The sequence below is a fragment of the Pelmatolapia mariae genome, linkage group LG18, assembly GCF_036321145.2.
Source record: "Pelmatolapia mariae isolate MD_Pm_ZW linkage group LG18, Pm_UMD_F_2, whole genome shotgun sequence".
Classification (NCBI taxonomy): Eukaryota; Metazoa; Chordata; class Actinopteri; order Cichliformes; family Cichlidae; genus Pelmatolapia; species Pelmatolapia mariae.
Window position 1 is genome coordinate 652,260 of NC_086243.1, and position 24,054 is coordinate 676,313.

Below are 24,054 nucleotides of genomic sequence, written 5' to 3' on the forward strand. Positions count from 1 at the left end.
TGTGTGTGTATCTGTGCGTGTGTCTCTGTGCGTGTGTGTGTGTGTGTGTGTATCTGTGCGTGTGTGTGTGTGTGTGTGTATCTGTGCGTGTGTGTGTGTGTGTGTGTATCTGTGCGTGTGTGTGTGTGTGTGTGTATCTGTGCGTGTGTGTGTGTGTGTGTGTATCTGTGCGTGTGTATCTGTGCGTGTGTGTGTGTCTGTATCTGTGCGTGTGTATCTGTGCGTGTGTGTGTGTCTGTATCTGTGCGTGTGTCTGTGTCTGTATCTGTGCGTCTGTATCTGTGCGTCTGTATCTGTGCGTGTGTCTGTGTCTGTATCTGTGTGTGTGTCTGTATCTGTGCGTGTGTCTGTGTCTGTATCTGTGCGTGTGTCTGTATCTGTGCGTGTGTCTGTGTCTGTATCTGTGCGTGTGTCTGTATCTGTGCGTGTGTATCTGTGCGTGCGTGTGTGTCTGTATCTGTGCGTGTGTATCTGTGCGTGCGTGTGTGTCTGTATCTGTGCGCGTGTATCTGTGCGTGCGTGTGTGTCTGTATCTGTGCGCGTGTATCTGTGCGTGTGTGTGCGTGTGTATCTGTGCGTGTGTGTGCGTGTGTATCTGTGCGTGTGTGTGCGTGTGTATCTGTGCGTGTGTGTGTGTCTGTATCTGTGCGTGTGTGTGCGTGTGTATCTGTGCGTGTGTATCTGTGCGTGTGTGTGTGTCTGTATCTGTGCGTGTGTGTGCGTGTGTGTGTGTCTGTATCTGTGCGTGTGTGTGCGTGTGTGTGTGTCTGTATCTGTGCGTGTGTGTGCGTGTGTGTGTGTCTGTATCTGTGCGTGTGTGTGCGTGTGTGTGTGTCTGTATCTGTGCGTGTGTGTGCGTGTGTATCTGTGCGTGTGTGTGTGTCTGTATCTGTGCGTGTGTGTGTGTCTGTATCTGTGCGTGTGTATCTGTGCGTGTGTGTGCGTGTGTATCTGTGCGTGTGTGTGCGTGTGTATCTGTGCGTGTGTATCTGTGCGTGTGTGTGTGTCTGTATCTGTGCGTGTGTGTGTGTCTGTATCTGTGCGTGTGTCAGTGTGTCTGTGTGTGTCAGTGTGTGTGTGTCAGTATGTGTGTGTCAGTATGTGTGTGTCAGTGTGTGTGTGTGTGTCAGTGTGTGTGTGTGTGCGTGTGTCTGTGCGTGTGTGTGTGTGTCTGTGTGTGCGTGTGTCTGTGCGTGTGTGTGTGTGTGTCTGTGTGTGTGTGTCTGTGTGTGTGTGTGTCTGTGTGTGTGTGTCTGTGTGTGTGTGTGTCTGTGTGTGTCTGTGTGTCAGTGTGTGTGTGTGTGTGTCAGTGTGTGTGTGTGTGTGTACAGCAACTGAGTGATAACAAAAAGAATAAAGATGCTGAGAAGCATCAGCGAGTCAGCAGGTCTGTCCTGGGTCGTTTACACTGTGATTTTTAAATTAGACTCATATTATCATATAAAGGAGACAGGAGCCTCTGTGGCAGCCAATCAGCTGTTTGAAATGTCACCTGTGCACTGAGCACATTAAAATCCATAATAAAGCACATTTTTATCTCCACAGCAGATAATGTCTGGAAAACAGTAAACAATGAGCTGATGTGGGCTGGGATCAGCTGATCCTCCAGGACTGCAGCTTGTCCTCAGTGCACTGAGCTCAGTCGACACTCTTGTAGTCGCAACTTAAAGGTTAGAGGACACGGACTACGATGGATTTGGGTCTGGGACTCCAAATCCCAAAGACGCTTTGTCAGTGAAAAAGCACCAACCAATGAGAACCAGTCAGCTGTAGCTGTGACGTTACACGCTGCCTTTTTAGACTCTGCTCAAAAATAAGCAGAAAAGCGCTGATAGTTTCTGTTTTCATTACAAAGCCATTATCAGAGTCGTTTTATTACATGCATACATACGCCTGAAAAAGGTCCATCAGCCTCGTGTCGGCCTGCGAGCAGCAGCTGTTGTTATGGCTTTAAGATTCAAACATGGCTTTTTGAAATGATTTTAAAACTGTGTCGTATTTCTCTACATAACAGTGGGAATTAATATGTAGCATCTGCCCGAACCTCACACCTAACTAATGCAGGTGAGCACATTCACCTGCATTAGCATTTATTATATATCATCAGTTACAGTGTGATAAAAAATGTCCTTGATCTCCCAATCAAATACTATAATAAGAAAGCTAAACTGAACCCTCGGGGAAATGGGACGACATAATCAATAATCAAAGGTTTCCTCTGTGTTGTTGCCCTGGTGTACGAGTGTGCACCTGATAGTTCTGCAGCAGTATAAGGCTGAGGTAGAACTCTGAGAAGGCCAGCTGCAGGTCCTTTATGTTCCTGTGCTTGCATCGTTCCTGCTGTGACAAGGCAAACACCGTCTTCCTCCTCCTCAGGCCCCGCCCACTGGCTGAGCTCTCCCTCTGTGCATCCAGCGAGGACTGTAGCTCGTTCTGCAGCGTGGCAAATCGCCGCTGAGCCTCTGCCAGCTTCTCTGGAAGGAGAGAGCGAGACACGGTAAAGACAGAAGAGACAGGATAATAAGTCTTGGTGAGCCTTTAAACCAGTGCTACCAGCTGTAGGTATTACCAGAATAGAAGGTGTTGATTTTGGCCAACTCCTTTTCACACATCTGGAAGAACTTCTCCTCAAATTTGGCATAGTACCGCTTGACAGTATCTTCATCTGTGACTGCAACAAGAGAGGAGCTGTTAGAAGAGCATCTCACAGCAGGAAACAAACCTGTGCGCACAAAGTTAAGGAAAAGAAACAAAGTCCATAAATAAAAATGGGCAAGTGGGTGACTGTGTGTGTGCAAAGGCCTGTGCTGCTGTGCTCCGACCAGCAGGGGGAGCAGTGAGCCGCCCAGCCCCTGTGCTGTGTGGGAGATTCAGGGTGGAATATGAACTCCACTCACTCACTTCAGACTTTAAGCTAGAGCTGGGCGATAGAACGATAACGATATGTATTGCGAAATAACTTTTTCTTGATAGAAAAATTAAACTATTGCGATAGGCCTCATCTCTCTTGTCCTCTTAAAAAAAAGAAAAAAAAGAACAGCCAATCCAAATTAAGTAGCGCAGAGCCGAACCAATCACAGCCGCAGCGTCACGTCACGTGACTTGTTACGTACAGCACAAGTGCCAAGGCGCACATGTGTATTTGTTTTTGCAGCCGGGCTGCCCAGGACTGCCCAGGTAAGGTAGCCCAGGACCAAATGGACCTTTCTGCTTGTCCTCAGTCTGCTGATTATTTCATGATCTTAATGCAGAGTTTATGTTTTGACTCATGGTCCCATTGAGAGTAAGACAGACAATAAACATGTGACTACGCTGGGGTTAAAACGCTGTTAAAAGGTTGATGTGCACAAACGTGCGGTGATGGAGCGTTGCTGAAATCACCTGACAACAAGCAAAATAACCACGGACAGTGGAAAGTGGGCGTGTCCACTTTAATCAAAGCCACGAGTGGCAGTGGGAATATCTCCTTCAGTATCATGAAAATGACGTTCCTGACAGGACTGCTATACTTACCTGAACACGCCGAGCTCTGATTCCTGCTCCTCCCACTGACTCATGTGCTTTTTTAGACTTTTACCCATCCTGTAATTTGGATCATTTTCATCTCAACAACGTCACATGTCACCGATTCTGGTAAACTTTAATTGAGCAGACCTGTGTGTCCGAGCTGAGCCCGCTGTCACGTCAACAACAAGCAAACAACAGCGGGGTCAGGTGGTTTACAGTGTGCACACTCAGTGATTCACTGTGTTTCAGAGTGGCTGCTTTTAGACAAGACACCAAATTAACTAAATTGGAGTGTCCAAACCACTCCCTCGTCCTCTCTGAGCAGTGCACAAGCACACAAACAGCCACCGCTGTCAGACTACCGTAATCTCCTTATCCCGTTTTGGCCTTATTCGGCTCTTTTCTCTCCGTGTCTCAGTCAAGTCATAATGATTATTATCATTATTACCATTATGCCATGTCTGTGTCTCAGCTAAAGCCTATACTTTCCATTTGACAAGTAATGTTTTTTAGCAACACCCTGCTTTGCACCATTTCGTGTGTTCTTTTGTGGAACGTAGCAACTACAGCGAGTACACAGGCGCCACGTTGGGCTCAAAAACACTGAGACATGCGACATGAACGCCACCGCGTTCTCTTCCACACAGATTTTCCTTTACCGTTCGTGGATACACAGCATTAAACTTTAACCTGCCAGTGAGGCCAGATAGAAGATCATACTACTGATCACACTGATCACAGCTGATCTGACTGTTGTGAAGTGACACCACATAAATAAAACTAAAGTCAACTGAATCCCTCGCTGCGTGCTCCTGTCTAAGGGCGCTGCCTCCTGCTTATCATGTAGCAGTTATTGCTCCTTTATTAAACTTTGATCTGTTACAGATCTGTTTATTGCACTGCCACTGTGCAGAAAACATGGCTGTAGCCAGAGTGGAAAATCACCCACTTATTGATTCAGTTTGAGCATCTTGGTATTTGGTAGCCTTTAGTTTCTTCATTAGTCATAGAAGGCCATGTCAGGATGAGGCAGCCAAGTTATTAGTGATTTCTATCAAGCCTGGTTAGGTAAGTTAGTAAATGTTCAAATCCATCCTTGTGTTCATGAGATAGAGGACACCAGAGAGGTGACTGGTCACAGTCCAGCTGACCCTCTGGATAAAAATGAATTGGCTCAGGTGTGACAGTGACCTCTGAAACTCCTCCCACTACCTAGACAGAGTGAGGTGAGGTGTTAGTGCTGCTGCACAGAAATATTTCTTGTGAACAAACTATCTTCAGCCTCAGTGAATGTGTGCAGTGTTTCACAAACAGCATGCGATCCTGCACGGCTGGTTACAACACTCAGTCTGATACAGGCTGATAAAGTCTCTCACTTGGACAAAGAGCAGAAACAGATTCCTGTCATCCCTCCACCGTGTATCCCGGCCTCGGGGACAGCATCAATGCATTTGCTCTTTGAGTCCATGTAAAGCTGCACACTTTGCATAAATTGCATTCTGTGATTTCATCCAGTGTTTGTCACTAATCTGGACTGATGAAGCGTTCTGGTCCAAGAGTAGCAGTCTTGTTTTAAATTTGGCAAGAGTCGGTAGCATCACTGGTAGCATGGGGCAATATCTCAACGTCCAGCTCCTCCATCAGTGCATCAGTGTTGCATCTCCCAGCAGAGTCTGACGAGCTTGGAGGAAATGCCAGAGGACAGGGCCGAAGAAGATCCTTAACCCATCAGCAGGACCGGCATCTGCTCCTTTTGCAAGGAGAAACAGCATGCCCACAGCCCACTGGTGTGAATGTGCAAACAATCAGAAGCAGACTTTATGGAGTGGGCTGAAGGCCCAACATCCTCAGCTGAGCCGACTAGCATTTCCTCAGAATACCAGAGCTGGCAGGTCCAGCCTTAGCACCCTGTGCTTTAACAGATAGGAGCAGGTTCATCCCTGGACGATGAACTGATACCAACTGGGCCTAAATCCAGCAGAACGCCTCATCATTTCGGTCCATCCAACACCGTCAGCTGCAGTGGGTCCTGGGCGTGTCCTGGTGCACAACAGTCCCAGCCTCTCGTGGCCAGAGTATACAGGCAGTAGGGCTGTTATGATAATGTCATTTCAAACACTGGGTACAGGGAAAACTTTGACCCCATCCAACAACAAGAACAGTAACAGCAAAGAAGAAGTTAACGTGTTAACTTTCAACTGTAAGTTTGATTTAACAAAATCATTATTCAACATTAAGTTAAGAGATTTGATTAATTTTACAAATTATTTCAATAAAACATATTTTCACACCAACAAATAAACAAAGGGTCCAAACAAACAACACGATACCAACGCCTAAATAATGTAATTATTACAGAAGAGCAAACATGTGACAGAGAGACGAGTCAGACAGGAAAAACTCTGAAAATGAACCAAAATAGAGGAAGTTCATGTCAGCTGATGTGGACACAAATATGAGGAGGGCTTTAATCATTAGACGACGATCAGCCCGTGAATCACAGCCTCTCGGTGGGGAGCAACGTGTGACTGGATTACTCTATATATAACACGGCACCATACAGAGGAACCACACCAGTACTATCTATAGTATACAGTATACTACAAAGTATTCATCTTCAAAGGTGCTCTTAGGATCCAAGAACATTTGAACTCTTTTGTATTCGCTGGTTTTAACACACTCGTGGAGCTTTTTCAGCATCGTGTACAACAGCGTTTGCTGCCTGTGTGCAGCTACGCCCACTGTAGGGGGGAGAGAGGGGCACCAGAGTGTGTTCCCCACTTCCACCTCGTTAACATACAGCTATGTACCTTAGCTAGTGCACATATACATCACATACAGGTGTAATAGTTTTTAACAGTGAAAAGGGAACTTTACTGTGGGACCAGTGGGCCACACAGTGGCCTTTACAGTCAGCAGGCTGGAGCTCAATCAAACAACAGTGGAACAGTGTGAGCTCAGGTGACAGCACTCTGCAACACTGATCCACTTCAAGCTTTTGAGGGGACAGCTGTAAACAAAGTGATGGCAGCTAGTTTATTCACTGACTGGAATACGAACAGGGTGATGGGCGAAACACAGGACCGTGTCGAGGTGTTCTTTAGGTGAAGCTGTGTGACCCGACCACCCACGACTGAGAATGATCAGAGTTTATTCAGACTTTCCTTTGAAACCTCCATCGTTCTGTAATCTTTATCTAACCTCGTGCAGCATTTTCAGGACGCCAGCTCAGCATGATGTAAGCTTTCTTTGGCAAAACGCAGGTTTAGACAATCGATGATTGTCATTTACAGGAAACTGCTGTCTGCGCATCATTTAATGACATCAACATGTTTACATTTCTAACAAACATTATTACGATGCTGGGAAAAGAGCCTAATAAGTACGTTGCTATTACAATAACAATGTGGTCATCTGGTATAGAACAGGGCAGCGGCACATCTACCTGACAAAGTAGCTTTGGTAGCAGCAGGTAAGTGTTCTGACTGTGTGACACACATCAGGGGGGTGGGCTGAGTGATCAGTGACCATACACACTGCCCACCCTCCATCACATGTCACTCAGCCCAGCATCAATAAACAGACAAATAAGCCATGTGAACTACAGATGTGGGTCTTTTAATGGGACTGGTATTAATCTGTAACACTGTTAATGACACCACTCTCAGTAAGAGGAAAGTCAGGCATAACACTCATTAGGGTTATGACACATGTCAGGCTCACCAATGATGTTTTTCATCCCAATTCATAATTAAGCAGCTGAGGTCATCTCCCTGTAGCTCTAAATATGAACCACCATGAGCGAGGGCTGCCACAAACCATTAGTTTGATAGTCGACTGGTCACAGATTATTTTTGTAATTACTCAACTAATCAGATCATCATCCATTGGACGTAAAACGTAGCATGCATCTGCTCTTATTTAACTATCATTAGCTTACAGCTTGAAGTATTTCAGGTATGTGCTAACTAAAAATAAAGACAAGATGATGGTTTATTAAATTTTTAATGAAATTTGCAGATTGTCTCGGTGGAGTTTAATAAACTCAGCAGTCTGCTCCTTGCTATCTAAAATATAACAGGACACCGGAGTAAACTCTCGAGCATCTCACACTTCTGATAATCAGTTTTCTCTGTGACGTTTATTCAGCTGTGTGAAAACTGTAACTTTAATCTCAGCCAAACCGATTTACTGAGGAACAAACAAAACACAAAGCCAAAGAATCACATTTTTACGTTATCTAAGTGACTTATATACCATGTTAAACCTGAGTAGCAAAAGACTGCGGGGGGTTTGAAAGCGATGTGCGGGAGTTCGCTGTTCTTCCCGGTGTTCTGACAAAACGTCCTACTTTGTCAAAACATCCTACCGTAGCGTAAATTTATAATCATGTCTATCAATCCGTGCAACCTTATCAGAATACACTACCCTACGTGGTTTATGCTTCCATCATACATATCTAGAGGCAGGATGTTCTGATGGCCAAATCACACTATCAAAACGTGCTTCCAGCACACATTCATCTAATGTTAACACAGAATACAAGGAGACATGGAGGGGAAACGTTTTTATTAGTTGTTACATGTTTTCCTCACAGTTTTTGCATTTGTATTCTAGGATGCTTAGTTAGGTAGTTTACAGAAGTTTAGAAGTACTAAATCAAGACTTGAAATATGACTTCAATTGAGACTCCAAATTGGAGTATTTTTGCACAAAAAACAAAATGCATGTTAGCTTGAAAGGTTAACAAATTGACAACAGCTTAAGGAAAACAAGTATCAACTGTAATAAAGAAGTAAGACATTTAATACTAACCTTTTTTCGCACGCACGAGATCGGGGTAGGATCAAATAATAGGCGTGTACTATTAAAACCGAAAACATGGCTGTTTTGAGTTGTGCGCATGCGCAGTAACAACAAGTAGGGCAGCTTGATAGGTAGGTTGTTTTGTCAGAATACCGGCTCTAGTGAGCCTCGAGCTCCCGGTCAGCTATCGAGCTGGTGGGTAACAGACGTCTCCGAAAACGTCGGAGCACTTTTACAAATATGTGGTGTCTTGATAAACCGAGCAGATATTTGAGGTTTCCACAGCTACATTCTCGCCTGAAAATATGTTAAAAGTTTATTTTGTGACCCAGAAAAAGTAATAAGAGTAATATTAAAACTTAGTAGTGGCCGCCATTGTTGGAAACTGGAATTGGCGAGAAGGGTCTGGCTGCAGCCACTGTGGAGCGCCATATTGCAACCTCCACAGTAGCCGGAAACACGTACCCTGCATGGATACAGTGGAAACCTTGCAAGTGGATCGTAAAGGTCTTTCATATATGAATTTGCCGTTAGTAATTTCATAATTGTAGGAATCATCTAGTTTGCTTACACTGGTCATGTTGACACTCTGTTTGCATTATAATAACGCTCATTTTTAAATGTTGTTTTTTTTAAATCGTGCTTCATGGTAGAGAAACACACAGATGTGTCTGTTGACTGGCCCTGGTTTAAGTAAGAGAGCTGGACTTAAGTAGAATTTTCTGGTATCTGTACTTTACCGCTGTGCTTTTTTGTGCCTACTTTATACTTCTACTGTAAAGTATCTGTACTTTGTACTCCCTACATTTTCAAATCAGGGTCGATTTGAAAATGTAGGGACGCAATACGCAAGATTACTTTAAACTTTTGTACTTCAAGTACAAAAGCCTGTACTTCTTACTTCCACTTGAGTAAAAAGTTAAGTGAATACTTCTACTTTTAGTCGAGTACAGAGGTATCTAAACTTTAGTAAGGAATGTGTGCACTTTTGACACCTCTGGTTAGCATTTAGTGGTCAGTTTCAAACGTATTTGTTTTTTGCTTGTTATCGAACAAATTCACTTCACTACTTTTCACTATCTGTAACATCAATGCACATTGTTCCATTCACTGCATATTGCACTTTATTCACGTCTTTCATTCCACCTGCATCAACATTGAAAGGTTTGTCACAAAGCGATTTATATATTTATAAATACTAATATTCTCTATTCTATGCTCTACTGCTTTTTTATTGCCCAGATTTTAGTTAGCCTTTGTTAAATTGTCTGTTATTTGTCAATAGATACGTATGTTACAAATAAAAGTTTCTGGTAAATTACGTTTTGTTTTTTTAAATAATTTTCTCCCCAAATCTCTTACATGCTAAGTGTAACGTGTTATTTCTGCTAAAACCTGAACTTAAATGTGTACATGGTGTTTATCTGTTTTAGATGCACATGTCAATTTGAATTCTGCCTCCAAACCAGAATCGCAGGAATGCACCACGTGTTGCAGAAGACTCTTTCACTGCCCTCTGTGCCCCACTTTCAGCCCTGCTGTCAGGGCAAAGATCGAGGAGCATATAAATGGACACATTAAAAATGCTTTGCCTTTCAAAGGTATGTTGGTATTAAATATACCTCATAGTTAAAGTTATAAATATGCGCTTCTTTTCAGCACTTCTGCAGTCTCTTTTCTGACTTAAAAATTGTTATTCACATTGTACAGTTCAGTGCATTCATCAGCAAAAATAAAAAAGTGTGTTTTTATTAAATATATTTTTATTTCCTGTTCACCACATTTCTTGACAGCTCGTGTGATCCGTACCATTTTGCTTTCATTTTTGAGGATGGCTTGGGTGTTTTTGTTAACATGTACAATCTGTTAGATAAACTGAGTGCATTCTATACAACTACATTTAAATTACATGTGGGGGTTTTTCTCTTACAGACAAAATGATATGCTGGTGCAGGACGACAGGACACTTTCACTGCCCTGTCTGTAACATGTCAATCATACGGCGTGGGGATATGGCAAGGCAATTATTGTCATGTCAGCAATCTTCAGTGCCAAGTCAGCCACCACTATCAGGACTGCTCTCCGCTGCACTCTCTGAGGAGCCCCGCCTCCCTCCCGCTGCACTCTGCGAGGAGCCCCGCCTCCCTCCCGCTGCACTCTCCGAGGAGCCCCGCCTCCCTCCCGCTGCACTCCCGAGGAGCCCCGCCTCCCGAGGAGCCTCGCCTCCCTCCCGCTGCACTCTGCGAGGAGCCCCGCCTCCCTCCCGCTGCACTCTCCGAGGAGCCCCGCCTCCCTCCCGCTGCACTCTCCGAGGAGCCCCGCCTCCCTTCCGCTGCACTCTCCGAGGAGCCCCGCCTCCCTCCCGCTGCACTCTGCGAGGAGCCCCGCCTCCCTCCCGCTGCACTCTCCGAGGAGCCCCGCCTCCCTCCCGCTGCACTCTCCGAGGAGCCCCGCCTCCCTTCCGCTGCACTCTCCGAGGAGCCCCGCCTCCCTCCCGCTGCACTCTGCGAGGAGCCCCGCCTCCCTCCCGCTGCACTCTCCGAGGAGCCCCGCCTCCCTTCCGCTGCACTCTCCGAGGAGCCCCGCCTCCCTCCCGCTGCACTCCCGAGGAGCCCCGCCTCCCGAGGAGCCTCGCCTCCCTCCCGCTGAGCCCCGCCTCCTCGGTTGTCTTCAAACAAGTGCATTGAACCAGAAAAAGGTGTTTGAAGGATTAAAAATGTAAAAAGTAAAGACTATTTTATATTTATGAAAAAACCTTTATGCTGAAAAAGTAGCAAAGAAACAAAAAACATAAAACATGGACACTTTTGGCCACGAACAAGCTGAAGGGATGGTGATTTTTTTGAACAAACCCAGAGTGTTAAAAAACACTTAGAACCAAATTTATTTCTCAGCAGCATCAATAGTAACAAAAACGCAATTTAGTTTTCGCTGTTAAAGTCGATTTAACTGAAGTCACGTGTTTCCGGCTACTGTGGAGGTCGCAATATGGCGCTCCCCAGTGGATGCAGCCAGGTGCTCTTGGAATTGGCTGGGCAACGAAGGATAAACCCGACCCATCCTTCAGATCTGGGGAAATTAAAGACGCATTTGTCGGCCGCATTCGGAGGAGTGTACGAATTTGGACAGCCTTCGTCGCGTCGCTGTCACGTAATCGGCCTACAAATGCACCCTCCGAAGGATGCAGCCCCTGAATTTGGACACAGCTACGATACCGAAGTTGCTGCTTCTTCTTCGGTGTTTAGCGGCAGCTGGCATCCTTGTACATGCAGTGCTGCCATCTTCTGTTTCAGTCCGTTACTACACTCTTAAATCCTACTACTTATTCTTTCAGGAGCTTACAAAGCTTCAAACGACGCGTCGACGACGATTTTGATAGTCGACTAATCGTGGCAGCCCTACCATGAGCGATACATGATTACTGACCTGTGCTAGTTACAATAAGCAGCTAACTGCCCGTCCCTAATCAAACTGAAGAACATGTGATTAAGCACAACCAAACACGTGAGCCGACCAGAGTTTGGATTATCTTAAAACTGCAACATGTGATCAAGGTAAACATCTCATTTTTACATTTACACATAAACAGAAAAATGTTTGTTCTGTGTAAGCAGTTTAAAATGTGTGAAAGCTCAGAACGGACGTGATCAGCTTCACACACCACTCTTCCTCCTGAACTCCATCTGGATGCCTCGCATCGTGAAACACTGGACAGATGTGACATTTCACTCCGTCTGTACCGCTATGACTCTCTGTGCTCACATTCACATATGTGTGTGGACTAGAGCTTAAAACAGGCGTTGGTCCTCAGGTTTAAAATCATATTTTAACTCACAAAGCAGCACTGCCGAGTGGGTCGCTGATTAAAAACTAATAGCACTCAGCCGTATACACAGGATCGATGGTCCTTTGGCAGCTGTAGCCATGTTTGGTGCAAAGCAGCAGTATAAGCTGTGACACGGTTTGCTGTTTGGGTTTTCTAACATCACATTTGGGACAGAAATAGGCCCTTCAAGTGGTTAAAGTCGCTTCTGTCAAAATAAGATGAAAGATCAGGAAAGCGCACTGTGCTAGTCACGTTGTTTAGTATTGCTTTAAGTTAAGTTTAAGTATGCAGCGCAGTGACACGACCAGGCCTGTCATTACATGATGGAATAAAGGCCTCTGATAACTGGTTTGAAGACTTTCTAAGATGATTTGAGGCCTTAAATTTTGGTCATTTTGTGGCTCCTGCTGCTGTATTTTTGCAAAGACACATAATTAAGCAATAATGTAGGCTGAAGTGTCGTCATATAAAATGACTGGAGGTAAAGAACTGCACTTCCAGTCAGAGTGTCATGCTGTTTGTATCCTGGGCTTTCATGTGTTCAGCTGAATCCAGCTGAAGCTGTGTGCAAACAAACAAAACTACTGCATAAAGACAGACGTGTGCATTTCCATCACATGCCCATCTTTGCTTAGTTTGGGAAACCTAACTGCTCCTTCAGTCTTCGTGCTCACAAGGCAGCAAATGCCTGCACTCCAGTCAGACACACTCAGGCTTTGAGCTTCCCACTGTGGACACCTGAAGGGGCTGCTGGGCTCTCCCACTCAGTAATGATGTGTGCCGCTTTCTTCAGTCAGAAACGAAGAAGCAAACGTTCAGCACGGCTGCTGCAAACAGGCACAAAGCCATGCTAGCAGCAACTTGTTTAGTGAGCAACACATTTATTATAAAATAAACAGTGACATTAGTTTAAATATTGCTGCTGATATGTAGGGACTGCTGCACATTAGATCAGTTATTAGCAGGGCGTTTCACCCAGATTTGTGACTAAAATCAGACCTGCAATAGAAACGTGTTCAGGAGCAGCGCGTGGAGAAAAAGGCCTGACACAACCAAAACACTGACATCAGGAGGCAGCGACGCCGGCTCGCCGTAACGTGGAGCCGAGTCGGTTTACACGGCGCGAAGACCCAAGAGGCGGAGCCGTCACTGAGATGGTGAGCTGTTTCTATCCTGTGATCAGCACTCAAACCTTCAAAGAGCTGGTGCAGTCCCTCATCAGACCCCAGATCAACAAACCACCAAGTGTGACCCGTTCACTCCTGATCCGTGTTCACACCAGAGATGGCGCCATACCACTTTTCTATGCCCGATACTGACATCATACATTTGGATATCTGCTGATACAGATATGAATCCGATATAGTCCATTTTATAATCAATAAAACTGTTTTTTTATATATCTTCCTGCATTTCCTGCAAGTTCATACTCAAATTTAAAAAACAAAACACTTAAAAAATACACTGCACCCAAAATATTTCACAGTTCAGCAACACTGATCTTTGTATTTAAACCTTTAGCAGAACTTTCAATCTAAGTGCTTCAAGTAATATTCAAAAGTAATTTAAAATGCAATTTAATTTCAGAAACTCTTTGTTCTGGAAAAAAGGAGTGCAAAATCATGTTTATATTCAACAAGTTAAAAAACAACAGGTTGTACAGTGGAGCATAAACAGAGTGGACAGCAGTGCCAATAAACAGGTGTTTGATCAGGATGGATGTCAGTGTGTTACTATCATGTTTAACCTCAGACTGAAGTTTGTGTCATTTCTATACTAAACTTAACACAAGTATGAAAAAAGTGTTTTTCTTTGTTTTGGGGTTTTTGAACCATGAAACTGTTCAGCCTGTAACAGTTTTTTCCAAAGTAAAACTTGAGTCTGTCCATCGTACGGTCACACTTAGCGCACAGACGTCCCAGCTCCATGTATCAGCCGTTAAGCTGAACGTGGGAATGCTTCACAAACATTCACACTTGCTTTGTGTCTCTGGGACAGCTTTCTCCGAGATGCCGGTTTGGCAGCACGTAGCTCCAGATGCTTTCAGTGTGAACTCCAGCCCGCCGACGGGTCCCGCACACAACAGCCGCTCTGTCACGTGACGCGTACTGCTCCGACGTGCTGAGGTCACGACCCGGGTTACGCCATGTCGCAGGTTTTGTGAGGTGATGGATCAGGTTACATTTTTCATTTCTCCCCGATATCCGATCCAGTACTTTAGGTCAGGATCGGACCGATGCCGTATATCGGATCAGTTATCGGATTACTCGATGGAATAATCGATAGATTACTCGATTACTAAAATAATCAGTAGCTGCAGTAAATATATTTTCTGAATATTGTGTGTTTGGAACGGAGAATATTGAACTTCACTAATCGTTATTTTCAGGATCAACCAATCAATCAAACAATCAGCCTAACTGAATGTGAGTAAGACAGTAACTGGGCAGCACTTGTACTCTGTGTGAGCACTGACCCCCCCTCCAGGATGAGTCTGTGCCCAGCTATCCTAACAAACACACTGGGCTGTAGACCACGTTTCCCTCACATTATCATATCTTTAAATACTTTTTGAACATCAGTATTTAGGAATTGTTGGGTTTGGGTTAGGACCATGTTCAGCTGTGACACAAATATAAACGTGTAACACGCGTGGTCTTACACCTAAATGATAACACAACGGTTTCCAGTACAAAGACAGGGTTAGACCAACAGCTCTGATAAGTAAGACTAGAGAAGGTGAAAGAAACAGGAAGTTGATGTAATTTCCTGTGAAGCCATAAGTGCATGACTGTGTGTGCATGCATGTAATACCTTCGATAGACGGGGCCTGGTCCTGAGCAGCATACAGCATCTCTTTGAAAGCCTGCAGACACAGTAAAAACACCAGATCAGTCACCTGTACAAACATATATCTATAAGAGGCAGCGTATATCATCAGGTCAATCAGTTCAGTGAGAGTGATTGGCTTTCACAGCAGCAGCATATCACAGTGCTGTGACATGCTGTTTTCTTCATCAGGTGTTCAGACCTGATGAAGAAAACAGCATATCACAGTGCTGTGATATGCTGTTTTCTTCATCAGGTGTTCAGACCTGCTGTAAACAACCTGCAGAAATATTCTCATTACAATGAACTAACAGCCCATCCTGGTCCATTCTCCTGCATTCACAGAGCGCACTCACTTAATAAAGCAGCCTGCTTCATACTGTGGGGCAGTGTACGCTGTGCTTTGTCCCCACTGTGGAGAGGACGAGGAGTCACCCAGTCTCAGTGAGCTTTAGTAGGACAGCAGGACAGTCGCCCCCTTTCATCAGCGCTTGCTCCAGGGTTAGATAGTAGAGTGGTCAGTTAGTCAGAATGCCAGCAGGGCACCGGATCACAATGAGCTCACTGTGTGCCAGCCCAGCCTGCTGGACAGCCGATCAGCAGTGAAGCAGGACGAACGACGGCCCACGCAGTCAGGCCTATGCTTCACTACAGTGCTGGAACAATGCAACTAATCACAGAGTAGGAAATCAATAAAAAGGCAGAAACTCTTCTATCAATGCCCAATAAAACCTGCAGGCCCGGCTCAGTGCTCTGATGTTTTTGCAACAGCACATTTTTGTAGTTTTGAAAATCAGGACAGACAGAAGAGGACACACACACTACACTGCATGATGTATGAAACGACCCCACTGTCACTGAACAGGTGAGCTATAACCAGGGAAAGAACTGGGTCAATACAAATCAGTTAGTCGGGGTAACCTGATAGAAGCGGTGCTCAAAAACAGCTCAGATGGCAACACTCCTTTATCCTGGAAAACCATCAGCGGCTCTAACACAGGCTCAGGCACCAACTTTATCTTCATGACACATTTCCAGAAAGGATCCACGTTCAGCCCTGACTGATGTTAGGATCAGCTGTTCACACCTCTCTGATGTCTTTAACTGTGTCCAGGCTAAATGTTGAAAACGTTCGATAAAGAGCTGAAATAGCTCACGTCCCTTAGTCTTCCTCACAGACAGAATTGATACCAACATCTGAGTGGTGGTGAAGAATGGCAGAAGCCGTGCTATCGCTATCAATACTGCAGAAAGAAGGGCCAGTGCAGTACATACTGGTGCTACTGGTTGACAGTGTGTCTTATGTGTCATCTACAGGATTTAGCTGCCTTGGCCTCGGTGACCTTTAGCCTGTTTTGCTGCTCTGTAACTAATGAAAGTGGCTGCTGCTGTTATCGAACATCACCCTGACTTTGGTGACACAACGCGTCCGCCTACCATCAGCATAAAGCGCACTTTGAGCCGATAGCTCCAAAGCGCTTTCCCACACCGGTCCTGAGGCCCACAGCGTGTGTGACATACAGTAAGATGCTGGTGGTCACAGGAGGCTGGCTCAGCATGTGGTCAGGAGCGAGTTTCCAAAACACAACACACAGCTCAACAGGAACAAGGGCAGCTCTGCTTATCCTCGCAGATTACCCTACTTCTGTTCTTTCTCCTTCACCGCCACCTCGCTCTCTCTCTCGCAGCTTGTGGTGATCACCACAGGCATACCGTTGACCCACACCAGCTGACCACAAATCTCTCTCTCCAACTGTGAGGTTTCTCTGCAGTGCTCCTTTTTGTGCATTTACACTCGCCTGCTGTCATCTTTCGTCCTTTTCCTCACTGGCTGTTGGAAATCTTTCCTGCTCCTTTCCCTAATCTCCTTCATGCATTCCTTTCCCTCGCTCTTTTCTCCAACCCTGCCCACCAGCAGACAAACACTTTGTTGACACCAAACTGTCAGAAGGATTATATGAGTCATAACTGGATTATTGCTCACATGTGTGTCATGTAAAAACCCAGATCTCTAGGTTGTTCCTCATTTTTCTGTCCCCCAGCTTGTGTCCAAAGTGCAGACGAGACATGAAGAAGCTCTGCTCTTTAGATGTCGAGCCTGAAAGATGCTGTGGCAGAATTTAAAGAGCGCTCCCAGGGTTGCTGACAGGTGAGGCGTTTGGGAGATTTGTTGCAGGGCAGTGACATCACCGGTGACGCACGAGTGATGCAAGCTAAAAGCTAAAGCAGCATTAATGTCTGACTGAGCAGTTCTTTGTATTTTCAGCCGTAGTCAGAAAACAGCTTTGCTGACTGTGTGATAGCAGACAATGCCTCCATGTGTCGGTATGTCTCAGTGACCTTTAATGTAATTAGCTTCATTAGAGTGCCTTCAATAATGATTTCATTTTTATTTATGGTTTGTCTTAATTGCAAGTACATCGAAATAACCTTTGTATCTGATTACATCATCTAAAAAAATAATACTTGCTGTGAAAATCATATTTGATCAACGTGGAAACAAAGAGGAGCTGTTAGCGCAGCAATGCCAAGAGGTCAAAGCAGAAATACATCCAGCTGTGGTCAAACGCTGACACTCATCACATGGATGTCACAGCAAGTTTACGGATTTCTTTGCACACCATGAACTAATGTGCAACTTTTTCATTGCATTGGTTTTTCTTTATTCCACATAGGGTCACAAATACATACGCAATCACTAATGTTCACAAGTTGCACCTCGACTAGACCAACAACAAGCGTCTGGAGAATCGGCCACTCTCCTGGCAGAGGGTATTTAAATCGGTCGATAGTCTGATATCATCTATATACAAGTAGGGCTGCCACGATTAGTCGACTAGTCACGATTACGTCGACTATCAAAATCGTCGACGACTGATTTAATAGTCGACGTGTCGTTTGAAGCTTTGTAAGATCACAAAACACGCAGGAATAAGTAGTAGGATTTAAGAGTGTAATAACGGACTGAAACAGAAGATGGCAGCACTGCATGTACAAGGATGCCAGCTGCCGTTAAACCCCGAAGAAGAAGAAGTAGCTCTATCCCAGAATTCATAGCGCAGCCCAGCACAGTTTCCAACAATGGCGGCAGCTAGTTAGTTTTAATATTACTCTTATTCTTTCTGTGTCACAAAATAAACGTTTAACATATTTTCAGGCGAGAATGTAACTGTGTAAACCTCAAATATCTGCTCAGTTTATCAAGACACCACATATTTTCAAAAGCGCTCCGACATTTTCGGAGACGCCTGTTAACTACTAGCTCAATAGCTAGCCGGGGGGCAAGGCTCACTACAGCCCGTGAGAACACCGGACTCCCGGCAAATCGTTTTCAAACCCACCGCCGTCTTTCGCTACTCAGGTTTAACATACATAAGTCACTTAGATAACTTAAAAATGTTATTGTTTGGCTTTTTTAGTATTTAATTTGTTCCTGAGTAAATCGGTTTGGCTGAGATTAAAGTTATAGTTTTTACACAGCTGAATAAACGTCAAGCAGACAGCTGATTATCAGAAGTGTGAGATGCTCGAGAATATACTCCGGTGTCCTGTTACATTTTAGATAGCAAGGAGTTTATTAAACTTCACCGAAACAATCTGCAAATTTCATTAAAATTTAATAAACTATCATCTTGTCTTTATTTTTAGTTAGCACATATCTTAAACACTTAAAGCTGTAAGCTAATGATAGTTATATAAGAGCAGATGCTGCTGGTGCAATAAGCTGTACGTTTTTTGTCCAATGGATGCATGACCTGATTAGTCGACTAATCGCAAAAATAATCAGTGACTAGTCGACTATCAAAATAATCGTTTGTGGCAGCCCTATATACAAGTTAATCTCACGTGTCACCACTTTACTAAGGTCTGCAGGAAAACCCAAACTGTCTCCCTGAGAGGAGAAGAAACGAGTTAGGATGTTAGGAACAGGTCAGGAAGCACTGAGCCTGCCATGGACTACAAACTGCTGGAACACCAGTGTTCAATAATCAGAGTTACTGAAGCCAGTTTGACATCACCATGGACTCAGAGGGTTTTTATGGTCAGAGGAGACACAGATTGAGCCACGTGGCCACAATGACTAGAAGCATGGTTGGAAGGCTTTCAAACCTAAGACTACTGTAAGAACTGTCAAGCATCTGGGCTGTTTTGGGCTGTTTTCAGAAAATGGAGAGAATAATGAAGGACTACCTTTCAATTCTTCAGCTAAAATCAACAGCTAAGAAGCTAAGAAACCAGGACACAAATGGGTGTTCGAACAGAAGAAACGCACATCTGGGTTTGGAATGGTTAAAGCATGCTAGCATCTGAAATAGCCTATCAAAAAGCCTGACTTTAGCTCGAGTGAAAATGTCTGGACTACGCTTAAACGTTAGCTCCACACCAGGAAACCAAACTATTTAAACAAACTACGCCAAATCTGCCAAGAACAGCGACCAGCTATCCAGCCTGAATTACTCCAGATGCCTGTTGATGGCTACCAAAACATCTGGACTTTGCACTGCTGCAAGTGCAGAGATGGTTAGAGTCAGTAACATACACTAGCTGGTCAACAGTTTGTGTTTTTAAAAAAGGGAAAAAACTGTGTTGATTCAATGAACCTAATATTTGTGGGTAAACAGAGCAGAGGGTCTGACCCTGTGCCCTCTGTGTGCGTTTACGACAATGAAACAAACACAACTTTAAGAGCACTATGTCACATTTGTCTGACCAGCTTCTCAATCACCTGTAAAACACTTCACATTGACTTTACCTGTATAGAAGATGCTGTCGAGCTTTGTAACAGATCCAGATGCTACATATAAAAAGACCAGGCCAATGTCTGCAGGTTTACTTTAACTCAACATACAAATAATAAACAACAATATGCATTACTGTACAGACATCAGGAGCAGGGGGCCAGCAGATCGTACGAGGCTCTGTCAGGGCACAGTCTTCTATATGAACAGTCTAATAATTATTTGCTCAGAGGCTGCAAAGCATTGTGGGACTGGGGGAGCTCACTGACAGCAGCACACAGAGACATACTGACAGGTGGGAAATTTTACACAGACGTCAAAGTTGAATGTGACAAGACGCACGCGGGAAAGTTTCATCTGAAGGCGAGGATCAGGCATCAGCCAGTGCTCCCAGTGCTCCCAGCATTATCAGCAGTAAATCATTTTACATCCATCTGACATATTTACTCAGTCTTTCCAACACTGGTGTTTCTACATGTATGCCTCTGGCTTCAGAAAGATATTTCACTACAGACATGAGGATTATGACACTGAAGCCTTTAGATACTTCTGTTCCCTTTAATCTCCACAGTTGCCATGTTCCCAGTGTTCCCAGTGTTCTTCTGTGGGTTCTTGAAATGTTCTTGAAAGTCAGTAGTCATCACTACAAGTCAGTACACATTGATTATAGTGATGAGCTGTTCATGAACGAGCCGACCTCAGTCAGGAAGAGGTGAAGATTCAGCTGCTCAGCATCCACGACCCAGGGGACAAAGTGGCCAATCACATGGAGAGACAGATTGGGATCATACCATTAGGGATGGGTATCGTTTAGGTTTTATCTGATACCAGTACCAAACCGGTACTTTTGAAACGGTGCCGGTGCTTAAACGGTGCTCGAACCGGTGCTTAAAGAATGGAGAACACACACTTTGTCCAAAAACCTCTCATGTTTAGCTGTTTTTTTGTAAAAAGATAACAATGTTAGCCTTTTCTGCAGCTATAGGGCATATATGGTATCACTCTTGGCTGGAAGCAGTGCTTAATCAATGGAAAAAACACAAACTTTGTCTAAAAACCTCTCATGTTTAGCTGTTTCCCACTTTTTCTTTGGTCATTTTAGCCTTTTTGCCCCAGGTGAAGGGAGTATCTGCCATCAAACAAGAAGACAGCCGCATGTAACTACGACGGTGTTTGCTAGTTCACCTTACATGCATTAATGTAATAACGTGGTTAGCCTACTCAACAAAAATTACACACGAACAACATTAAGCTACTCACGCTAGGGCTGCTCGATTATGGCAAAAATGATAATCACGATTATATTCACTGAAATTGAGATCTCAATTATTTGACGATATTTATTTAACAATAAGAATGTATTGAATAATGACTTTAAAGATTGTCAAAAAATAATATAAAATAGTGTGCAAATACTGATAACAGTGCAAATGTTTGCAATATAAAAAAATAAATGAAAAATGTAAACATGTGAATGTGAACTTTGCAGTGTTGCTCTGTGGTGCAGCTACGACACTGTAGCAAAGTTTACACACTATGTCTACTTGATCCACGTCTGACTGAGCGAACCCATAATGTTTCCACACCACTGAAGTTTTTTTTTACCTCTCTTTTCAACCAACGGCAGTCACTCTCCTCTCCAAATAACTTCTGCTTAGCTTTCCGAGCTTCCCTCGGGTCCTCTTAATCAGCGGTCCCCAACCCTCAGTCCGTGAGTCGTTTGGTACCGGGCCGCGAGAGTTGAGGCTCAGGTGTGAAATGTATAGTTTTCAGGGTTTTGATCGGTTTTCAGCGTTATTTTGTTATCGTTTTTATCGTTTACTCGGTTTTCCTGGGTCTTTTCACGTGTGTTATGAATAAATTTTCTCTTTTTTCGGTACCGGTACTAGTTTTATTTTGTTGTATTTATCCGCGACACCTTAAAGGCCGGTCCATGAAAATATTGTCGGGCATAAACCGGTCTGTGGCGCAAAAAAGGTTGGGGACCGCTGCTCTTAATTGTTGTGACACGTGTTCGAAATGCAGAGAGGTGCGCTTGATTTGCCACACGGAGCAGCGCGAGAGTAAAGCACGAGGGAGGGGCTAATAATCGGCTCAGTCATTTTTAATGATCGTTGAAAGCCCAGATCGTAATCGTGATTAAAATTCGATTAATTGAGCAGCCCTAACTCACGCAGAGAAGAACGGCTGCTGCTGCCATCATCATCCGTCATCATTTCTGCTACACTGGCAGGGCTAGGGGCCAGGACTCTACTCTTCGGGTTTTTGGGGGATGTTGCTAACTCCGGGTCCGATAACAGGCACCACACCCGCAGTAGATGTGCACGGTGTGAGGTCTCGCAGCAAGCTATCAAATACGGCGCGTTTCTCGGCTTTTAAAAAAACGCTATGCGTCGCCAGGTGGTTCATCAGATTCGAGGTGTTACCTCCTTTGCACAGTATCACAGTATCAGCTTAAAGCACTTGTTGCAGGCTGCTGTTTGCATCTTTTGCTGTGAAGTACAGCCAGACTTTGACCGCTTCGCCTTGGGCATTTTTAATCTGTAGCTCTGCTCTAAAAGAACGTACGTACCTGGGCCCGCCTACTATCCTCGGAAACGTAAAATGATTGGCTAGAATCTAAAGTGTATGACATCTCAGGGAAAAAAGCACCGAAATAAAGCACCGAAATGTGCGCTGCTTTTCGGTCTGGTTACTACCGTTTATGTCAGAACCGGTGCCATCATGGCACCGGATACCGGTACCCATCCCTACATACCATTATGTGAAAAAGGACAGGGGGCAGATGATCCAAAGACAGAGAGTGTAGTGGTACAGGCCAAGTACACAGAGAGACAGGGATTCAGATTAAAATGCAAGTAAATATGAGAAAATGAAGAAATGAGCCAAAGGAAAAGGAGAAGCAGCTGTATTAGTTTTCAGTGATGGAGGAGACTGTAGGGAACAAAAATACTCATCAGAGCAGGGTCGACAACAACAATGAAGGATGTCTAGGAGCCGTCACCTGTTCCCCTGACCCTGGATCAGCACCCTGGTCTGAGCAGAGTTTAGTTTGATGACGAGCTGGGAGAGATGACTTTGAGCTATTGGACTCATTCTTATAAAGCGCTATTCTACTCTCCCAGAGCGCTCACAGCTCTTTATACAACATGCCACACTCACTCACACAAGCACCTTTTAGTGCTTCCTAGCTAACCTCCACACACATGCATCCTTAGCATCTCGCCCACACTGGGGGGTGCAGGCATGGAAGCACTAACCTCCTGATCAGTAGATGCCCTGCTCTCCCCCCTGAGCTACAGGGGGGACAGCAGGTTTGTGGAGAACAAACTTTGGTTCAGGCTTCAACATGTATGTTCTCCTCATTTGTGGTAAATACATAAAAATAAGTCTTTAATGAAAAAAGTAGAATAAGAAAATTGCTTACCAACTTACAAACCATTCATATTTGCTGAATTCGGCTAAAATAGAAGGCGTCAGACACTAGCTGACGGGAGCCGGTTCATTAGTGACCTGAGAGGTTAACGGCAAGGACTCCCAAACAGAGCCAAGGCTGAGCAGAATCTACTGAGTGAAAAATACCAACATGGAAGTGTAAAAACTGCAAACTCTGAAAGCCACTTGGTCCAAAATTAAGTCAGACTGTCAGCGTCAGCAGGACAAATAACATGTTTACAGCTCAGTACATCAGCTGGCCACATCGTTGCTATTCTATTTTAAACTGTAGTGATGGTGAATTTGTGTAAAGCTCCTCCAGATTTGATGGTGTGCTGGCACGGACCTCGGTCTTCGGTTCACCTCACAGACTTTCCAATAGGATTCAAGTAATTGCTTTGTGCAGGCCAGTCATTAAGGTTCAGTCTGGCCTTCTGAAGCCAGCTCTTCACAAGGAGTGACGTGTGATTGTGTTCGTTTTGGTGTTTGAAGACGAGCAACAACACAGACCCAGTTATCCTTCTTTATTGGAATATATTAAAATCTACAAAATCAGAAGGAGGGCAAGTAGTTTGACACAACACCGTCGATAGGTGATGTTAGGATGTTAAATGTGTCTGGTATACTTTTAAGTCTGTTTTTTAAAAGCTTAAATTGCTTATGTTTTATCAGCAGGAGATAATGTAGTATAAGCATAACAGAAAACACCAAAGGGCCATTTTCACAGAGGGGTGGGCATCTCAGTGCTCTGCCGGCTGCATTTATGAATGATTTTCCTGTCCTGCTGCACCAACCATCACAAACTTTCAGGCAACCAGCGGTTGCATCCTGGAGCTGGACGCTTAGGAACTTTCATTAAAACGAGCTCTGCTTCACACTGGTGCATGTTTGGATTCCCAGCAGCTCGCCCAC

At 44.5% G+C, this 24,054-nt stretch overlaps 1 protein-coding gene across 2 annotated transcripts in view; it reads right to left on the bottom strand.

Annotated features, from left to right (window-relative positions):
• The window catches only part of LOC134617406 (xenotropic and polytropic retrovirus receptor 1 homolog), a 45,709-nt gene that overhangs the window by 15,509 nt on the left and 6,146 nt on the right, over positions 1–24,054 (bottom strand). For both annotated transcript variants that reach the window (XM_063462642.1, XM_063462641.1), the window contains exons 2-4: positions 14,954–15,005; positions 2,570–2,671; positions 2,251–2,474 (exon numbers count right to left, since the gene is read on the bottom strand). In XM_063462642.1, the coding sequence (XP_063318712.1) occupies positions 2,251–2,474; positions 2,570–2,671; positions 14,954–15,005 (378 nt within the window). The remainder of the gene's footprint in view (positions 1–2,250; positions 2,475–2,569; positions 2,672–14,953; positions 15,006–24,054) is intronic.